The following is an 18229-nucleotide window of genomic DNA, read 5'->3' as shown; positions in this document are numbered from 1 at the left end:
ACCTCTGTACAAACTGAGGAGGGTGGGGTAAAAGACTGGAATGAGGGTATTTTCATGCACTTGGACACTAGTCTGTGATTGTGTGCAGTGAAAAGGCAGCATATATCTTCTTATATCCTTGACCTAAAGGCATCTAGCCTCCGTAGGTGAAACCAGGATTTCAAGTGTTTAATTTCCCATAGTTCAGAATGAATGTTGATGTTTCTTGCGCTGTTTTATGGTAAACATGAGCAAACGTACTTGAAACAGCATTCTGAGTCAAGTTAGAGTTGAAAGATGTCCTGGATTCTCCAACTCTGCATGGTTAAATACACTTGGCATTGCATTCATTTGACTGGGCAGAGAGAGATGCTGGGGAAATCAGTTAGTTGTAATGATAAAGCATCATAACAATGTTTCTTAACATCATGGCTGCGTGTATAACCTCAGGCACTGAAAGACAGAGGCTTCAGCAGGAGCCCAGTTTTAGAGCCAAGATATTACTGTGTGTATCTGGGAGGAGTTGGGGTTGAATGTAGAAGGTGCTGGCAAACCGTGAAACGTAATCTCTTCTGGAGCTGATAATGGTTTGCTGAGTGTTGATGCCCAGCAAAATGTAGCATGACCTCATCTCGCTAACACACGGCCATGCTGCCCTTTTGATTTCTCCCCAGTGTATTGTCATCGGGCTCCAGTCCACTGGCGAAGCTCGCACCAGGGAGGTCTTGGACGAGAATGACGGGCACCTAAACTGTTTTGTCTCTGCTGCAGAGTGAGTTAAACCCCCTTGTGCTTTGAAGGGCAGGAATCCGGGGAGGCTCAAAGGCACAGTGAAGCGGGCTCTGTACCAGGGCTGCTTGCACTTCGTGGTCCTGTGAATGCAATTCCTCGAATCCTAAATGAGCTTCACAGACAGAGGACACTGTTTTAAGACACTGTTTCCAAAAGTGACTTTATGTGCTAAGAGCCTTGAAATCTGAGTGCAATGACCTTTCCTGCTCTTCCACATGCAGCTTTAGTAATGGCGTGCACACGAGGACAGCCAGATGTGCAATAGCCTGATTCGTGCACCCAGATGCAGGTTTGCTTGGGCACAACAGGCGCACCCGCATTTCTGTGGGAACTTCCATCTCACCCACTCTGAAAAATGCAAACCTCAAAACTGTGAAAAGAGGAAAACTATTTTTAAAGGTACAGGATTAAAAACAAGTGAGCAAGATAATCTGATTCAGAGACAGATCTTGAGATCTTACAAATGTGCTGGAAGGTGAGATGCCACCCCAGGATTTTGGACTATCTCTTTTTGTCCCACCAGAAATCCTGGTTTCAAGAATGTTGTCTTTCAGCATCAGTCGAAAGCAGAACATAGCATTAGATTGCCTTGTCCCAGTAATGCACTAGTTTGTGGTGGTTTGGTTTATGTATTTCTACATCAGTTAATCTGAGAGCTGACTGTACCCAGTGCACAGTCAGCTGTGGACGATGAGGAACATCTTAAAAAGCACTGAGTCCCATTTTCCAAAGTATCCTGGGCACTGTAGGAGCCTAAATCCTTGGCTTTCAATGAAACTTAGGCACCTAACTCACTTAGGTGCTTTTGAAGATGATCCCCTATTCCATGAACCCAGCTGCCCCTGCACATCAGGTGGCAGGAAACCAAACTGCCTGACTGGGATAAGACCCAGGTGAGTTACGTTTCCTTAGGGCCTGTGCCATCAGCAGGGCTGCTGTTAGATTATTTTTGTTTGCATCAGTTTTTATTGCTGATGAAAACAACTGGAGCAAGCTAGACTTGGTGTGAGCTATCGAAGTGCCAAGCATCCCTGCTCTTCCAGGGTACCTCAGTTTTGGCCTATGCCACGCCAGGGGCACCGGTCCAGATATGATCCCACTCCCCCAGAGCAAATACTCGCTTGTTAACTGCTGTAGAATTGAAGCAAGTCAGGCTCCAACAGCTAAGTTGATTTCTGACCTGAGTTGGACATCTGCCTAACACAGGCCAGAAGAGGTCGTAGCAGAGCTGGGGGTCGGGACCCCTCAGGGAGTCGCGAGGTTATAACATGGGGGATTGCAAGCTGTCAGCCTCCACCCTAAACCCCGCTTTGCCTCTAGCATTTATAAGATGTTAAATATATAAAAAAGTGTTTTTCATTTATAAAAGGGGTCACACTCAGAGACTTGCTATGTGAAAGGGGTCACCAGTACAAACGTTTGAGAACCACTGTAGTAGAGGATCATAGTGGTCCCTCGTGACTCCTTGTTCAAAGGTGGTGCTGTTAGTGACCACTTGTGCTGGCCAGCTCTGTCCCCCTCCTGTGGGGCAGGTGTTTACTTGCTCGGCAGTACCATCTCCTAATGTGCCTGCTTCACAGTGTCCAATTGCAACTTCCTGGTTCTGAAGCCCTTCAGCAATAGGGGGGGTGCTCTTAGGGGAGTGTGTTTGCAATGGAGCAGTTGCTGACAAAACAAGAAGGGAAGGACTGCTTGCTGTTTGTGCAGGGGAGTCTATAAAACTTTGTTAATGGGGATTCCAGTGGAGGAGAAGGAGAAAACACAGATGGTCAGAAGAATAGCAAGCTGGATTTCATGGCAAGGAGACTCAGAACCTGAATCCTGGCTTGAAGGAAGCAAAGTGACTCTCAGCCTTCTCTGGGTCTCAGCTCTGTACCCAGAGCCAGTCCAGCACTGAGGGCAAAGGGCCTTTCCAGTACCGCATAATAGGTATTGTTTAACTCCCACTCTGGTCTGAGAGCCCCTCCTCTATTCCCCAAATACCCCGTCTCACAGCAGGTGGGAATCATGCCCATACCTCTCAGCTGTTGCTTTCAACATTTGTTTCAGCCCAAGCTCATTTAGCGCTGCCTCCTCATTGCACATGGGCCCAGTCCCTCCCAATCCAGCCAGCATTGAAGCATTTACTCTTTCGTTTGCAGTACAGCCCACAAAAGCATCCATTTGATTTCCACCTCTTCTGATTTTTCCATCCACCTAGACCCACAGTGTGTTCCATGTTTTGTCACTGGCCTTTACCTTGCGGGCAAGTAGTTCTGCTTTAGGTTAATCAAAGCACATTCGTTAGACAACCGTGACCCAGAGTCTCCGCCATTTCAGGCAGGTCAGTTACACGGCACAGGGTTGGAACCGCTAGCCCATATAACACCCAGAGAAGATGTTGGAACGTACTGGATTTTGCAGTAACAACTTCCAAACATAGAGAGCGTCACACTTAACCCTTGCTCTCAGTTACTCTGACGTTTGTGCTGTTTTGGCCTGTCCCATGGCTGCACGATGCCCGTGGCATTTTGTGTTTATATTGCAACAGCTCCCTGGCACGGCGGTGCTGCCTGCGTCCAGCAGGAGTAGCAGGCAGTCTAAAGCAGAGAGCATTTCTCACCACAGCATTCACTCCGTGTGCATACCGTAAGGCTGAGGTCCTGCTGGAGCGAGCCAAGCTCTCTTGTTTCACTCGCGCTGTTTGACATCAGAACCCTCTGGTGAAATGCAGCCGCCTCCTCTCCATTCGAGTTGCTGTGATTCCTCAGATCCAAGCTGTACTAATGGATAATTGTTCAGGACTCACTAACAGTTAGAGAATGCTTGGTTTAGCCCATTTTCCCATTAAATATATCGATCTCTTAAATACCCATTGATACATTATAACCAGTAGATGTTCCTACTCCTGGTAGCTAGAATAAATTTTGCATCTTACTTTCAGAGGCGTCTTTCTATCACTAATTCAGAAGCACTTTCCTTCAACCAAAAGAAAGAGAGAAAAAGGAACTGGCATTAAAAGAAAACGTAAGACCGCCTTCCACCGCCCAACGTCTGACCTCCTGCCTTTCCGCCTCACCCCAGCTACTCAGCCTTTTCGTCTCCTTTTCCCTTCCCCACTTCATGCTTTGCCTTGGTTTGGGTTTGCCCTCCCTTAGATCCCTTGCTACAGTCTCTCACCCTAGGCATGTCGCTAGTTACAGCTCTCCATGTCATCTTTTCCCCCCGCAACTCACCTCCCTTCCACCAAATCACTTCCTAGCCCCTGGGATTGCCCAGTAGCCATGCCCTTTCCCCCTGCAATGCAGACTGCTAGACTGACAGGCAGATTTTGCTAGACTCCCAGCTGCACATCTGAGGCCCTCTTGCAGCCAAGGGGTTTTTCTCCTCTACCCCTTACATATAGGGTGGCAGGTGCCCTGGAAAATACTCAGTTATCTACCCTATTCCTGGCTGCGGCTGCAGGTAAGAACTGTCTCCTGTACCACCTGTGTTCCCTCTGTGCTGGGTTCCTTTGCAAGCAGGCTGGACCCTAGCTCTCATGCCCATGGTGACATGTGGGAAGTGGCAAAAGGGGGAAGAGGAGAGAGTGGTAAAGGCTGATTTACAGAGATTGCCCAGGCAAACTGCTGCCTGGGCACCAACTGCAGGGGTTTCCTGCCAGGTGAGACCAACGGATCTGTAACGTCTTGCATGGCTGGGGCATTTCTCACTGTGCTGGGAATTCAGTCCTGATGCGACTGGTTTTCCTTCCTGAAACACCAATGCACCAGCCCCTCTCTTTGCCTAAGATTTTCCTTTAGGGATAGCTAAGCCTGTGGGTTCTTTCCCCACAAGGGGAGAAGAGGAAAGTAGCTGCAATTCTGCTTTGCTAACACATGACCAGGTGAGAGCAAGGTGCAGTTTGCACATTGCCATGTGGCCGTCTTCAGCCCTGGTAAAAGACTGGCTCGTTCTTCCTCTCTCTCTTTTTCCCCCATGCCCAAACGTCTGCCTCTCTCTGATCTGCCTTTCGCTTGGGGCAACCTTAGCTCCCTATGACCTCTCCTCCATTCTCTGAGCCAGTGCTTGCTGTTCTGTGCTGACCTGCCCCGCGGGCCCTCTCCCCCCCGCTGATGCGGCTCGCTCTCCCTCACAGGGAAGCAGAAAGGCCGCTGTGCGAAGGCCCTGAAAGGCATGTACGACATGGCGGGCGTGATCAAGATCAGCGACGACAGCAGCACTGATTCGGAGGTGGGGCTGGACAGCGACTTCAACTCCTCCCCGGAGTCCCTGTTCGACAACGACGACGTCATCATTGTCGAACGCACCTGCAACGGCTTCGCACCTGAAGACAGAGGTGAGCCAGGCTGGTGCGCTGGGGTTAATTCCTTCCCAGGCCAGGGACAAGCCAGGCATTTGGGGGAGGTCAGGGGACAAGGGTCTGGGCTTATCCTGGTCTCGTACATGTGCAGAATAACATTCCAAATGGATGTAACCCTGGCTTTGCTTAGCATCCCACGTGGGACAGGGGCGCTGAAATCTGATACAGGCGCTTCTCATGGTGTCTCCCCGGGGACAGTGAGGGTCCTGTTATGTGTGGGAGTGGCCATGCTTCCTTGGCAGGGATTGGCCGGCTGTCGCACCCACCAGCTCAGAGCCGGTCCTTGCGTCTCTTTAGGGAGGTTGAGGAAATGGTACCTGCAGACTTCTGACTTCCAGGCTAACGCAGACTTGCTTGGCTATCCTGCACTGCCCAAGTGGGGGAGCCCCCACTCCCGCGTTAAAAGCAAACTGACGTTTGTATAATAGAACAATTGGCTTGTAGCTGATTTATACCTAGTTGTGGTCAGACTTGGGGGGTGGGGTGGAGTGTGGAATACCAGCCTGTGTGAGAGATCTGTCCTGCTACGCGCTCATCAACACACGCCCAGCAGCAGTCCTTACTCTCTCAATCAGACCCCTCCTCTCTTGAGCCTCAATCTGGGTCGCTCTATGGTTCTTCTTCACACTGGTCCCAAGCTCTGTGGCTGCTGTGTTCCTTGCCATCCCCTGGCTGGACTCTAAGCACCTACCTTTCAACATTGCAGGCATTTTGCACTTGCCAGGGTCCCAGAAGGATGTGCATGGCCCGGGAGTGCTAGAACACGTGGAGAAAATGAAACAGGACCTCCTATCAAAAGTAAAAGCACTGGGCAAAGAGCTACCTCTCAATACCTTGGATGAGCTGATTAATCACTTTGGGGGCCCGGAGTACGTGGCAGAGGTATGTCGTATTATGGTCGCCTGGCATTGGGCACTGCAGCTCAACCTGCTGTTCATGGCTCTAACCACTAGAGGGTGCCATAATGCCAGCCCTTGGAGAGGTTGAGTTGTGCTCCCAGCCCCACGGTTGGTTCACATCTGAGCAGGCAGCCGCTGGCTAACATCATAGCTCCTGGGGGCTAAGGCCATGTCTACACTACTACTTACATCGGCAAAACGTATGTCGCTCGGGGGTGAAAAAACCACCCCCTTGAGCGACATCAGTTTCGCCGACCGAAGCGCTGGTGTCCACAGCTCTCCTGCTGACAGCTACTCCCTCATTGAAGGTGGTTAAATTATGTCAACGGGAGAGCTCTCCCCTGTCGGCACAGGGCGGCTCCGCGGGAGATCTTACAGCAACGCAGCTGCATTGGGATAGCTATAAGGTCTCTAGTGTAGACATGGCCTTAGTTCCTGACCGTGCCTGTCCAGTGTGTGATGGCGGGGTAGGAGGAGCTCCTGAGGGATCCCCGCCCCTTTATGCTTTTTGCATTATCTTCCTCACCTTGAGGCCTTGGGTTGTAACCCCCTTCTTCCCAATCCAGGATTGGCTGGGACTCCCTACTACTTATTTACTGTGCTCTTGGCACTTCCTTACTGTGATCTGGGACTAGTTACTTCACTGCCTCAGTTTCCCTAATTGTAAAAAGTAGTCTCCAGGGCAAAAATTCCCTTCGGAAGCAGTTTATTGCTCCAGGTCTGGCCAGTATAGACCCTTGCCCATGTGTCTGCCATAACATTTACTTCCCAAATGCTCCATTTCACCCTTGCGCCCCCACTCTGTCTGTCTGTCTGTCTCTCATTAATGACCTGTTTCTTCCCTGGCGGCCATGTAGATGACTGGCCGGAAAGGCCGGGTGGTGAGCAGACCTGACGGCTCCATCATGTATGAGTCCCGGGCTGAGCAGGGCCTCTCCATAGACCACGTCAACCTGAAGGAGAAGGAGCGTTTTATGAGTGGGGAAAAGGTGAGTGAGGCTCTGAACCAGACACCCCTGCAGCTGCACACTGGAGAAGTTATGGATTGGCATAGTGCTTGTGGGCGGCTACCCCAGATGCATGATGGGACCTTGCAGTCACTGCCTTGCCCCAGATGTGTGTGCCTGTCTCCGTCAGTCCCTTTGCGCTTCACCCCGGAAGCCTGGCACTTGACCATTCGCTTTCCAGAGGAGAGCTGGGCGTGACTGTAGAACCTAGAAATGCTGCTCTTGCAGTGGCCAGAGGGGGCACTGCAGAATGTCCTGTGGGACTGCCTGCCCCAGGGTCTGAACACCCTGCTGGCCCTAGGATGGAGGCCAAGGATACAGATCTCTCACACGAGCTGGGCAGAGCACTAGACAGCTGTGCCAACCCCTCAGGCCCATAAAACGAATATGAATTGTGCTGGCTTGACCTGCTGGGAAGTGACACGGAGGCATGGGGGCCTTCTGTGGGTCAGGACGGACTGTGTCCTTGGGATTTCTCTGGGCCTGCCCCGAATGCTTTCCATGTAGCCGTTCTCCTAGATCTCTGAGAATACCATTACGTCTCCTCACTCCTGCTGTGTCTCTCTCAGCTTGTAGCAATAATCTCCGAGGCCTCCAGCTCAGGGATCTCTCTCCAAGCAGACAGGCGGGTGAGGAACCAGAAGCGCCGGGTCCACATGACACTGGAACTGCCCTGGAGTGCAGACCGAGCCATACAGCAGTTTGGTGAGCGCCGAACATTCTCAGTCACTTTCTCCCTCTGCTCATTGGCTACGGGGTGTAGTTCAGCCCTGTGATTTTCTAGCAGCCCTGCAAACGAAACACCCACCTAGCCGCCTTTTGGAGCCACAGGGAGTCCAGTTGTGTTCAGTGGCACAAAGGGCTAGCCCCAGAAACATGGGGTTCATGCAGCCTGCCAGGACCAGTCCAGGCACAAGGCAGCTGTGATCAACTTTCCTTCAGGGAGAGATGCAGAGCTGCCTTGGGGTGGGGTGTAGTTGATCAAGGGGGAGGGGTAGCTTATCTGTGGAAGCAGAGCACTGGGCTGGTGCACTGGCTGCTCCCCCCAGATCCTATTCTGGGTCCCATCTTGGTACGTAGGGGACACTTGTCAATGCCAAAGAACCTTTGAACTGGAATAACTAGGGGTGCTGCCCATGTGTAGGGGGAAGTGAAGGGCTGGACTGGACTGGAGTGTCAGTTCATGGTGCATCCAGGATTGGGATGCATTGGCAGAGTTGTGTGTGTGTGAAGCTAGCATGGCACCCGACCATGCTCTGTGCCTGGGGTGAAGCCAGCCTCTCCTCACAAGAGCAGTAGAGGAAATGAATGTACGGCTCCACTTTAAAACTCGAGTGATTTTGTGACTGGCCACCCTGCTGTGATCCTGGAGAGGTCAGGGCAGCAGCCCTGCTCTGGCAGTGCCAGGTGGGAAGGTCTGGCAGCACAAAGCCGATGAGAGAAGCTATGTCCCCCCTCCCCAGAAGAGAAGCGTTGGGTTTGGTTTCAAAGCCGATAGGTGCTCTAAGGGAAGCTGCCTCGTTTGTCTGTGTTCCCCACTTCCTTCTCAGCAGCTGTTCCCATGATCGTGTCAGCTTCCACGTCATTCACCCCCATCTCTCTCCAGGTCGAACGCACCGATCGAACCAGGTCTCTGCTCCGGAGTACGTCTTCCTTATCTCTGAGCTGGCGGGGGAGAGGAGGTTCGCGTCCATCGTCGCGAAACGCTTGGAGAGCCTTGTAAGTGCCCCAGAGGATGGCTAGAAATAAAACCCATGGTGGCTCTGAACATTTCCGAGTGACTCTGCGTCTGGGGCAACTCTGGTCCCAAATAGAACTCGGGCAAGGGATTGCGTCACCCTGGGCTGACGTGCAGCCACCTCTGCTGCGAAACGAGGAAGCTGTTTAACAGCCTGCAGAACAGGAAGTGAAGAATACTCTACGTAATTGGGATAGCAGGGGAATTTCGGGGAGGTAGCTTGTAAATCGGGATGTTGGAATTTCCCAGCAGGCAGGAGTGAACACCCATCCTTTTCCAGGAAGGAAATAGACTCTTTAATGACCATAAGCTATCATTGCCTCAGTTCAGTGTTTCATCATTTCTAATGAATGCATGAGTATCTCTGAGTGTTAATATACTAGCACCTCGCTGTCTTCCCTTAGCATGTCTATGTACTGACTTCTGGTGAAACTTGCTCTACTTTTAAACCGTCCCTCCCTGATTATTTGCTCAAATTAAGGGAAAAACCTACATATGAAAATATAGGTGGCGTGTAATCTAATCACTGTGTTTAGGTTGAACATGGTGTCTCACACGCCAGCCGGGTGGCACATGATGCCTCAGATATCTGGAAGAAAAGTGGCATTTTCCAGACACCAGAGCTGACTTGTGATAATCTTCAACAATCCCGGCGCACGCTGTTGAGGCCCATCAGAAACAGCCCTCTGACATGGGGTCACCTTAGGAGTCCGTCTTTAATCAGGGGTTCACTGAGCTTTGTTATGGATGCAGTTGCTTTTCCCAGTGAGTCTCTTCCCCAACCTTTCTGAACAGCTTTGGGCTTTGTCTCTTCTTCCAGGGTGCCTTAACTCACGGAGACAGAAGAGCCACTGAATCCAGAGACCTCAGCAAGTACAACTTTGAGAATAAGGTGACCGTTAGCAATTCTGCATGGTCATTTAGCAAGCTTAAAATAACCGGCACACCCCTTTGGTAGGACACTGACCATGGCCAGAGCCAGTCCTGGGGTTGACAGGTCATGGCAGGTTAGGGATCTGCTCTTGTGAGCCCTGGGAACAAAGCTCTTGGTTTTGGCACAAAATACAAACATACGGAGAGCATAATAAGAGAGCTTTAGAGACCTCAATCCTCATAAGGGGGGTGGGATAGCTCAGTGGTTTGAGCATTGGCCTGCTAAACCCAGGGTTGTGAGTTCAATCCTTGAGGGGGCCATTTAGGGAACTGGGGTAAAAATCTGTCTGGGGATTGGTCCTGCTTTGAGCAGGGGGTTGGACTAGATGACCTCCTGAGGTCCCTTCCAACCCTGATATTATATGATGATACCCTGCAGGAAGGAGAGAGGTGTATCCTGGTCTTATGTACAGGGAAACTGAGGCAGAGATGCTGCTTGACTTGCCTACATGCACAGAGGGAATTTGGGTTCGGGCCAGGACCTCATAAGTTCCCAATAATAGTAATACCCAGCTCTTATGTAACACTTTTCATCAGCAGATCTCAAAGCGTTTTCCAAGGGAGGTCAGTATTATCCCCATTTTACAGGTGGGGAAACTGAGGCACATACCGGGGGTGACTTGCCCAAGTTCACCCAGCAAACCAATAGTAGATCTAGGAAGAGAACCCAGGTTGCCTGAGTCCCAGATCAGTACCCCATCCACTAGGCACACTGCCTCTCCCTCCTGTGCTTAGGCCTTGCCTCTCATAGGGCTGGAAGAAGACTCATGGGTGAGACCAGCTACCTGACTTGGGTCTGTACCCGAACACATTAGTTATCCATCAGGTTCTTGATGGACATGCCTCCGGTGGCTGCATCTACTTCAGCATCTGCCAGGATGTCTACGTGCTTCCCACTCATTGCTGGGGAAAGCAGCATCCGAGATCCCTTCTCCACCCCTAAAGTGTGTAGTGAGATCAGAGGACAGAGCTGCTCCCCACCCCCTTGTGACTGTTCTCTCCTTTCCACAGTACGGGACCAGAGCGCTAGACAGGGTCCTCACCACCATCCTCAACCAGACTAAGAGCAAAGTGCCTCTGCCCAAGTATTACCAGGAACGAGAGGATGAATTTTTTCAAGGTGAGAACATTAACTGGGGTTTCTACTTGAAAGTGCTTCTTGCTGGCTCAGTTAGTGTGTGGTAGGGATAGATCACTGGCAGGAAAGCTGGAGCGGGCACGCGGAGCCATTCATTTCCCTCCTCCTGGGGGGAGAAGACACTAAAGGGGCCAACAGCAGGCTGACGTGGACATCTAGAGACAGAGGTGGGGAGAGGGGCAGCACTCTATGGTAAGCGAGGCAGTGGGGTGAGCCAGGTGGCAGTGCTCCTCCCCAGGCGTGGGAGAATGCAGAGGTGGGATCTTTTCTTACTGGGGTGTCACAGTTCAGGGCAACTGCACTTGTATTTCCCCCTTGTGGGCCAGTAAAGGCACCCACTTTAGGCTCCTGGCTGCTACCTCTCTTGGGTGGAAACTCATGCCTCTCTCCCTCCTGACCGGGATATGTCCAGGCTGCATAGTTTCCTGCCTACACTGTGAATTCCCCAGCAAGTCAGACTGCCTACGCAGGCCTGCTTTGCCTTCCCCTGAGAGGCTATAAACAGCGTAATGGCCCACAGTTAGCAAATACCACCTCGCCCTTTCTGAGCAAGCACATTTATCCTCAAGGTGAAAGCACAACAGAGAAAATCATTAGCGTGGCAAAAGAACTTGCCCGCCTGCTAATAGGCTTACCAGAGATCACCCCAACTCCCACTGGTAGGAGTCAGTCCTTCCAGCCCCACACGCGGGATTTTCAAGTCCATAACAGCTGTTAGTTCAGAACAAGCACACAGACTGCGCAGATTAGCCTGTTCCTTTATGCGGCTTGGGCCTTTGCGCTTGTCCTCATGTAACAGGTGATCTGCAGACAATGGCTGTCTCCTCGGGGGGTAGCGTCAAAACGGCCAGGCTTTTGCACAACCAGGGGGTGGGAAACCCACGTTACTTGTTTGCCACAGTTCATTCTTGTCTGGCACATTTGTTTCCAATAGTCCTTTGATGCTCCTGACACTTCCCAGGGTTTACCTCGGTCATGGCTCCCCCCAGAGAAGTTACATACCGTCCCACCGTAATACATCAACATCACATTTTTAATACAAGGGACTCCAAAGCTACTTCACCTTAATTCAATAAGACTTTGCCAGGAGATTGCCCTCTCTGTCATCGGGGGAGTGGCCATCTCAGCAAACAGGGGAAGCAGCCCTGTAGCAGGACTGCTGAGATGAGGGACTTTGTGGCATTGAGGTGGAGGCCACACGACAGCTCACAACCTTCAAGGCATGTGCTTCCCCTTCTGTCATTCTAGAAATGAAACAAGGTCTCATCTCGGTCGGGATCTGCTGCAAGGAGATGAAATACGGCTACGTAACGGTGGAGAAGGGTAAGCCTGGAATCTCCTCCCTGCCCTGTGGAGGGACAGGCTAAGGGACAACGCTAAGTTACCGTAGCACACGTTTGCTGCCGTCCTCCTGGCGCACGTCAGACTTGTCCTGTAGCCGGCGCGGGACGCAGCACTTGGGAAGCCGGAGGGAAGCTCTGCAGGTGCTTGGCCAGCAGAAGCAGAGCATCTTTGCCAGTCCTTGGTCTGCGAGGCCCAGCCTGACTACCAGCCAAGCTCTGGGGGCCCCGGCAGTGTTGGCTTCCAATGGGTCCCCCTGCCGGCTCTCCTGGAGAAAGCAGAGGTGCTTCCCTGCTCTCTGGGATGGTGAGGGGAGGGGGAGTTGTCACTGAGCTGCTCAGATTCCCTACCCTGAGCTGCGCTCTCCATTGCAGACTGCTCCATAACCAAGTTCCTGAATCGCATCCTGGGCCTGGAGGTGCACAAGCAGAACATGCTCTTCCAGTACTTCACCGACACCTTCGACCACCTGATTGAGAAGGACAAGAAGGAGGGCAAATACGACATGGGCATCTTAGGTAGGAGAAGGGAGAGGGGGGGAAACTCCTCCCTGCTGGGAGCCCACTGGTGTCATGTCCCCCGCTGCTGCACCCTTCAAACCCAGGCACTTCTTCAATGGCCAGTGGCTTTCTGTGCCGGATGCTGGGTGTGACTGGGCTGCCTACACTCTGTGCATCCTACGCTCCCGTTAGCTCTTGACCTGGTCTGGGCTTCACACTCTGGTGACCCTGCCCCCTGCTGGGCGTTCAGACCTAGAGAAGCTGGTGCCCTTCCATGCTAGGTCAGCGCCCATCAGGAGAGCGGGATTCAAACCCCAGCCTCTTTAGCCCTGCCTAGGCTTTCGAGTGCTAGGAGCTTGCCCCTGTGCCTCAGCCTACGGGGTGGGTTGCTGGGAGAAGATGGTAGTGCCGTGACTCCACTGGCTAATCCAGGGGAAGGGAGCAGCGCTCTGAAGGGCTCCGTGCCTGCCCTAAGCTGGAGAGGATGGGTGGTGGAGGGGAAGGTGGGGGCCCTGGCTGGTGATAAGCCTGCACTGGGTGCTCTTTCACAGGAAGGATGCTCGGGACGGGCTTGGGGGAACGGCATCCCCAGGTTGACGGCCCAGGACGCTCTGGTGCCCAGACCTTGGTGGGTCTTCTACAGCAGGACAAACCCCGAAGAGAAGAGCAGGCTGCAGGGCAGCTGAGGGGCTGTGGGATTAGGGACTCTCAGCTTCCCCCGGGCCTGATCCCTGCCCTGCAATGAACGTGAGGGAGTTGTTGCACCATAAGGGTTGGCTGAACCAGTGCAGAGCTCCCGGGGGGCGGGGCTGGGAACCCCAGGAGTAAATGGAGGTGGCCAGGCTGCGACGTGGAGCTCTGCCACTCACCAGAGGTCTAAGGGCTGTTTCTTTCTGCTACCTCCACAGACTTAGCCCCCGGCGTGGATGAGATTTACGAGGAGAGCCAGGAGGTTTTCCTGACCCCAGGGCATCCCCAGGACGGGCAGGTGGTTTTCTATGAGGTAAGGGGCTAGGTAAGGTCTCTGCCAGGGCAGCCCTGTCCATGGGTACCCAGAGCACATAGCCGCTCTTGGGCAGCCCTCGCTCCGGCTGTTGTTCCTGGCCTGGAACTTGGTCCTCCTTGTCCAGGTGTAGGCTGCACAGCCACAGGAAGGAGACTGTGTCCCGCACGCTGGTATTGAAGTGGTGCCAGGACACCCCGATCAGGGCCTGTTGTGCTAGGTGCTGTACACAGGAGCCAAGGAGAATCTCTGCCCATCAGCTCATCCCCATCCTAGCACATGGGTACTTCAGCAGCCAAAGTGTCCTCTTCCCTGCTTGGGCACGGGGGGCACCTTGCCCAGCCCCAGTTCCCTGAGCTGAGCGAGCTGGCAGGCATTCTTGCTGGGTCTCCAGCATGGCACTTCCCGGACGCTCCCGTCCCATGGGGCATGTTTTGGCAGAGATCTCGGTACCGCTCTGCCCACCCACTCACCTTTACACACTGTCTGGGCTTCACACTCTCCTGCCTTTCCTCCTGCCAGAGCGCGTGTGCCTAGTTGTAGTTGCTACACTGCAGCCAGTGCTTCCCCCGGTTACTCTACCATGGAAGCAATTGCTATCGTTGCCATGGGAATGATGGGAGACGGGAAGCAGGGCGAATGCAGGGTCTGTGTGTGTGTGTGTGTGTGTGTGTGAGAGAGAGAGGGGGGGGGGACACTCCGACACCTGCCATCCATAAAACACGAGGGTTCTCATTTGTCCTGTTAGATCAGCGTCGACAGAGGCCTGAAGTGGGAGGAGGCCTACGAGAAATCGCTCAAACTGACAGGCACCTACGACGGCTTCTACCTCTCCCACAAGGTGAACTCCCCAGCGCCACCAGGGCTGCTGCCCCACACGTCTGAGATGGGCTCCAGCGGGGCCGTCTGGTTGTTGGCAGCCAGCAAGAGGCCAGTGGCAACGATCGATGCCTCGCTGACCGGTCACCAGGGGCCCAGAAAAGCCTCTGAGGAGCTGCAGTTTCATTTTGCCCAGCAACCAGGAGGGGGGTTGACTTCAAAAGGCCGAGGGTGGGGGAGGAGGGAGATTGTAATGGGAGTAACAAAAAGATCCTTGTTCCTGGAGCCGTCTCCGCTCGGACAGCGCATTCCCCGCCATGGAGTGAGCCCAGCTCACGGCAGGAGGAGTGAATGGGGGAGGGTGCCGACTGGAATTCCCCTGCTGCCAGCGTACGGCCGCTGCAGAGCCAGCGTCCCCGTCAGCCGCCCCGCTCTCGGAAGCAGGGGTGCAGACATACGTTGGAAGCGTGGCCCTTCTGGGGAGGCGCCGCGTCCAATCCGCCCATGGCGCACGCGAGTGTAACGGTGCACCTTGTGCCCACAGACGCGAGGCTGTAAATACACCTGCCTGCTGGCGGAGCAGGGCCGCGGGAAGAACTTCATCCTCTACAAGCCCAACATCGGCAAGCAGAGCCAGCCCGAAAGCCTCGAAAGCCTCTTTAAGAAGTACCGCCAGGTAGGTGGGAGCCACCGAAGCCAGCTGCTGCCCTTCCCCTCCATCTCCCGCAAGGCTGAGCGGGAGGGACACTGCCTGTGCCCCGGCTGCCCTCTGCACATGGGAATTGCAGCTGATCAAGGAACCTGTGACCCAACCACGGTCGGGGCAGAGGGAGAGTCCTTGGGGCCGAACGCTCCCCTGGCGCATGGTTCTGTAGGCAGAGATGTAGGGATGGGCTCTGCCTTCCCAGAGGCATGCGCAGCAAATCTCCCCCCGGCGCCAGCGTGGGGCTGAGCTGGGACACGTCCGTCCGAATTCTCAGCAGGTCAGTGTTCTCCAGACCCAACGCTGACGCCCCGTAGGGGTACGGCGGGCACCGGGAGAGGAGTGCTGGCATGAGGGGCTCAGAGTGCATGGGGGGGTTGGCTGCCCTTTGCCAGGGCTGGATGCAGAGTATCGAACTCGACGGATCAGCGCTCTGCTCCCTGCCTGGCAGAGCGTGTCCGGGGGTTGTTTGCGCCCTTGTGTTCAAATGCCAACACTGCCGTCAGCACAGGGGGAAAGGGAAAATCAGCCGTACCTTCCGTGCTTGCCCTTGTCTAGCTGCCACGTGTGCACCTCAGCGTGCCATGCACACCGATCAGTGGAGCCTCTCGGCACTCCTGGCAGGAATCACTGTTCCCAATTTACAGCTGGGGAGACTGAGGCACACAGGTGCTGTGACTTGCCCAAAGTCCCCTCCCGTCTGGCAGAGCTGGGGATAGAACCCAGGTGTCCTGACTCCCAGTGCGGGGCCTTAGCCCTCCACCACCCTGAGGAGAGTGGAAAAGTAAAAGTCTAACTGGGCCTCTGGCGGTGTCCCTTGCAGGTGCGGCCCGAGGAAGCCAAGGAACACTGGGAGAGCAGCTACCTCTTCTCCTTCACAAAGTGTAACCACGCCGTCTGGTAAGTGACGCCCAGTGCCAGAGGGCCTGGCCTACTCTGGGCTCCCTGCTGGGGAAGCTCAGAGCCCTGTCCTTCCCAGAGACAGAGCCCTGTCCAAACGGGGGTAGCTGCTGCTGGCTCTGGCTCTGCATTAAAGGGTCTTCACCGCTCTGCGTGACCCTGCTTCTTCTGTGAGCTGCTTTGCCTGGCCTGTCCCAGGGGTCCCCACTAATACTGCAGGAGCTAGCCCCCTGCTGCCCCGCATCTGGGGTCAGCCACCTGGGGGGAGGAGAGGGGCATCCTCCTTCCACTCACTCCCCACCCCCAACAAGCCAGGGGAAGGGAGGGGCTGCTGGTAACTCTTGTTCTCTTCCTCTCTGCAAACCTGAAGGAACAGAACCTGCAAACTAATCCAAGAGGGAAAGGAGTGTTTCCAGGGCATGCGCCTGCGCCGTTACTACATGCTGTGCGGCGCGCTGCTACGGGTCTGGAGCAAGATCGCCAGCATCATGTCGGACATCACCAACACCAGCTACCTGCAGATCGTCCGCCTCAAGACCAAGGAGAAGAAAAAACAAGTTGGTGAGTGCAGGGGTCAGCGTGCTGGGCGGCGCTGTGGTGGCAGGGAAGGGGAAGTGAGCTGCAAGCCATGTTTCGGGGGGATGTGATGGGGTTCCTGGATTCCCTCCTTTTCCAAGCAGGGCCCTGCAGGTCTCTCTCCTCTCCCCGATCCAGACCGGGCAGCTCTGTGATTAAGGAGATCCTGTGGGATGAGAGCAGGAGAAGCATGCAACTCCCAGCCCATTCACTTTGCATGCTCCGGGCCAGGCCTTGGCATGGAGCTGGGGATCTGTATCCCTGGGGTGGAGTGGGGAAGGGGAATTAGCCCAGCATTTGGGCATGTCCCAGGCATGGTGCACCCTCTGCTCAGGTCTGATGCCCGGTCTGGGTGTGAAGGCAGTGCTGTTGCTGCCCACTACACGCCTGCCCCCTGGCACCCTTCACTGCAGGGACTACTGATGCCATCACACTAGCGCAGTCTGGGAACCTGGCTGTGGACCGCCTGCTGTCTCCTCTGCTGCCAAGCCTAGGACAGGGCTGCAGAGCTGTGGGGATGCAGCTTGCTGTGTAGGCAGTGAAACTGGCAGCCTGGGGGCGGGGCTGAGGGATGCAATTAGCCCAGACACTGGGTCCCACTCCCAGGGCCCCTCACCTGTCCCCTCCCAGGAGCTCAGGTGCTTTGGGGGCTGACACAGCATGTTCCATCTCCCAGGGATAAAGATCCCCGAGAGCTGCGTCCATAGGGTGCGGGAGGAGCTGAAGCAGATGGACGAGAATGTAAAGCAGAAGCATAACCACCAGGCCCTTCTGGCCCAGGACCGGAGCCTGCCGTACTCCATGCCACAGCATGTCCTGCAGCAGCCCCATGACCTCTGCCAGCCTGTGGCCAGGCTCCCCCTGCCCAGACACTCCCTGCACCAGGACGAGATCCTGGACTTGACCTACAGTCCTCCCAGCGACAGCCTCTCCAACCTGGCCTTGAAGCACGAATCCCTGGGCGCTTTACACTTCCCACCGGAGCCTGTTCTCCAGCCACACCAGCAGCACAGGGTGCCCTTGCATTTCAGCCTCCCTCCTGTCTTCGAGAGCCCGGCCCCAGCTCTGGCGGGGAACATGCCTCTCAACCAGTCCCCACACGACCACGTGCCTCTCCCCCATCCCGACCACCTGCAGACGCTGCCGCAGCAGCAGCTGCCGCCCGAAGACTTAGCCCAGCAGGAGAACATCAATTTCAAGGAGGTGCTGGAAGACATGCTGAGGACGCTGTACGTGGCCCCTCAGGACAGCGCGCTCTCCCAGGAGCGCCAGAGCGTCATCCAGTTCACCAGGCCCTTTGAACACTTCTGAGGGGCCAGCTGAGGGCCGGGGTGGGGCTCAGACACAGGCGCTGTGCCCCTCCCTAGCCTCTCGCCTGCCTGCCTTTGGCAGGAGCGCTGGCGCGGAGGGAGCCCTGGCTCTTGTATTGCTTTGCAATGACCCACGTGTCTCAGTTCGGGGGCGGGGATCGCGTATTCTTTACAGCAAAGTTTATTTATATATAATATACAGCCACACATGTATAGAGTTGTACATATCATGTGTATAAAGGGGGGGTG

The 18229-nt window shown here is 54.5% G+C and overlaps 1 protein-coding gene across 1 annotated transcript in view; it reads left to right on the top strand.

Annotated features, from left to right (window-relative positions):
- SBNO2 (strawberry notch homolog 2) overlaps nucleotides 1-17981 on the top strand; it is a 41257-nt gene extending 23276 nt beyond the window's left edge. Inside the window, exons 13-29 of the mRNA XM_065421925.1 lie at nucleotides 654-751; nucleotides 3695-3777; nucleotides 4889-5089; nucleotides 5820-5995; nucleotides 6870-7001; nucleotides 7589-7724; nucleotides 8626-8738; nucleotides 9578-9649; nucleotides 10702-10810; nucleotides 12077-12151; nucleotides 12544-12687; nucleotides 13578-13672; nucleotides 14421-14513; nucleotides 15036-15167; nucleotides 16018-16094; nucleotides 16465-16655; nucleotides 17347-17981. Coding sequence (XP_065277997.1) covers nucleotides 654-751; nucleotides 3695-3777; nucleotides 4889-5089; nucleotides 5820-5995; nucleotides 6870-7001; nucleotides 7589-7724; nucleotides 8626-8738; nucleotides 9578-9649; nucleotides 10702-10810; nucleotides 12077-12151; nucleotides 12544-12687; nucleotides 13578-13672; nucleotides 14421-14513; nucleotides 15036-15167; nucleotides 16018-16094; nucleotides 16465-16655; nucleotides 17347-17981 — 2562 coding nt within the window. The remainder of the gene's footprint in view (nucleotides 1-653; nucleotides 752-3694; nucleotides 3778-4888; nucleotides 5090-5819; nucleotides 5996-6869; nucleotides 7002-7588; nucleotides 7725-8625; nucleotides 8739-9577; nucleotides 9650-10701; nucleotides 10811-12076; nucleotides 12152-12543; nucleotides 12688-13577; nucleotides 13673-14420; nucleotides 14514-15035; nucleotides 15168-16017; nucleotides 16095-16464; nucleotides 16656-17346) is intronic.
- The last annotated feature ends 248 nt before the right edge of the window (nucleotides 17982-18229 follow it).

Source organism: Emys orbicularis, chromosome 24, assembly GCF_028017835.1.
Source record: "Emys orbicularis isolate rEmyOrb1 chromosome 24, rEmyOrb1.hap1, whole genome shotgun sequence".
Classification (NCBI taxonomy): domain Eukaryota; kingdom Metazoa; phylum Chordata; order Testudines; family Emydidae; genus Emys; species Emys orbicularis.
The sequence above is the reverse complement of the archived record's forward strand: the minus strand, read 5'-3'. Positions and strand labels throughout refer to the sequence as shown.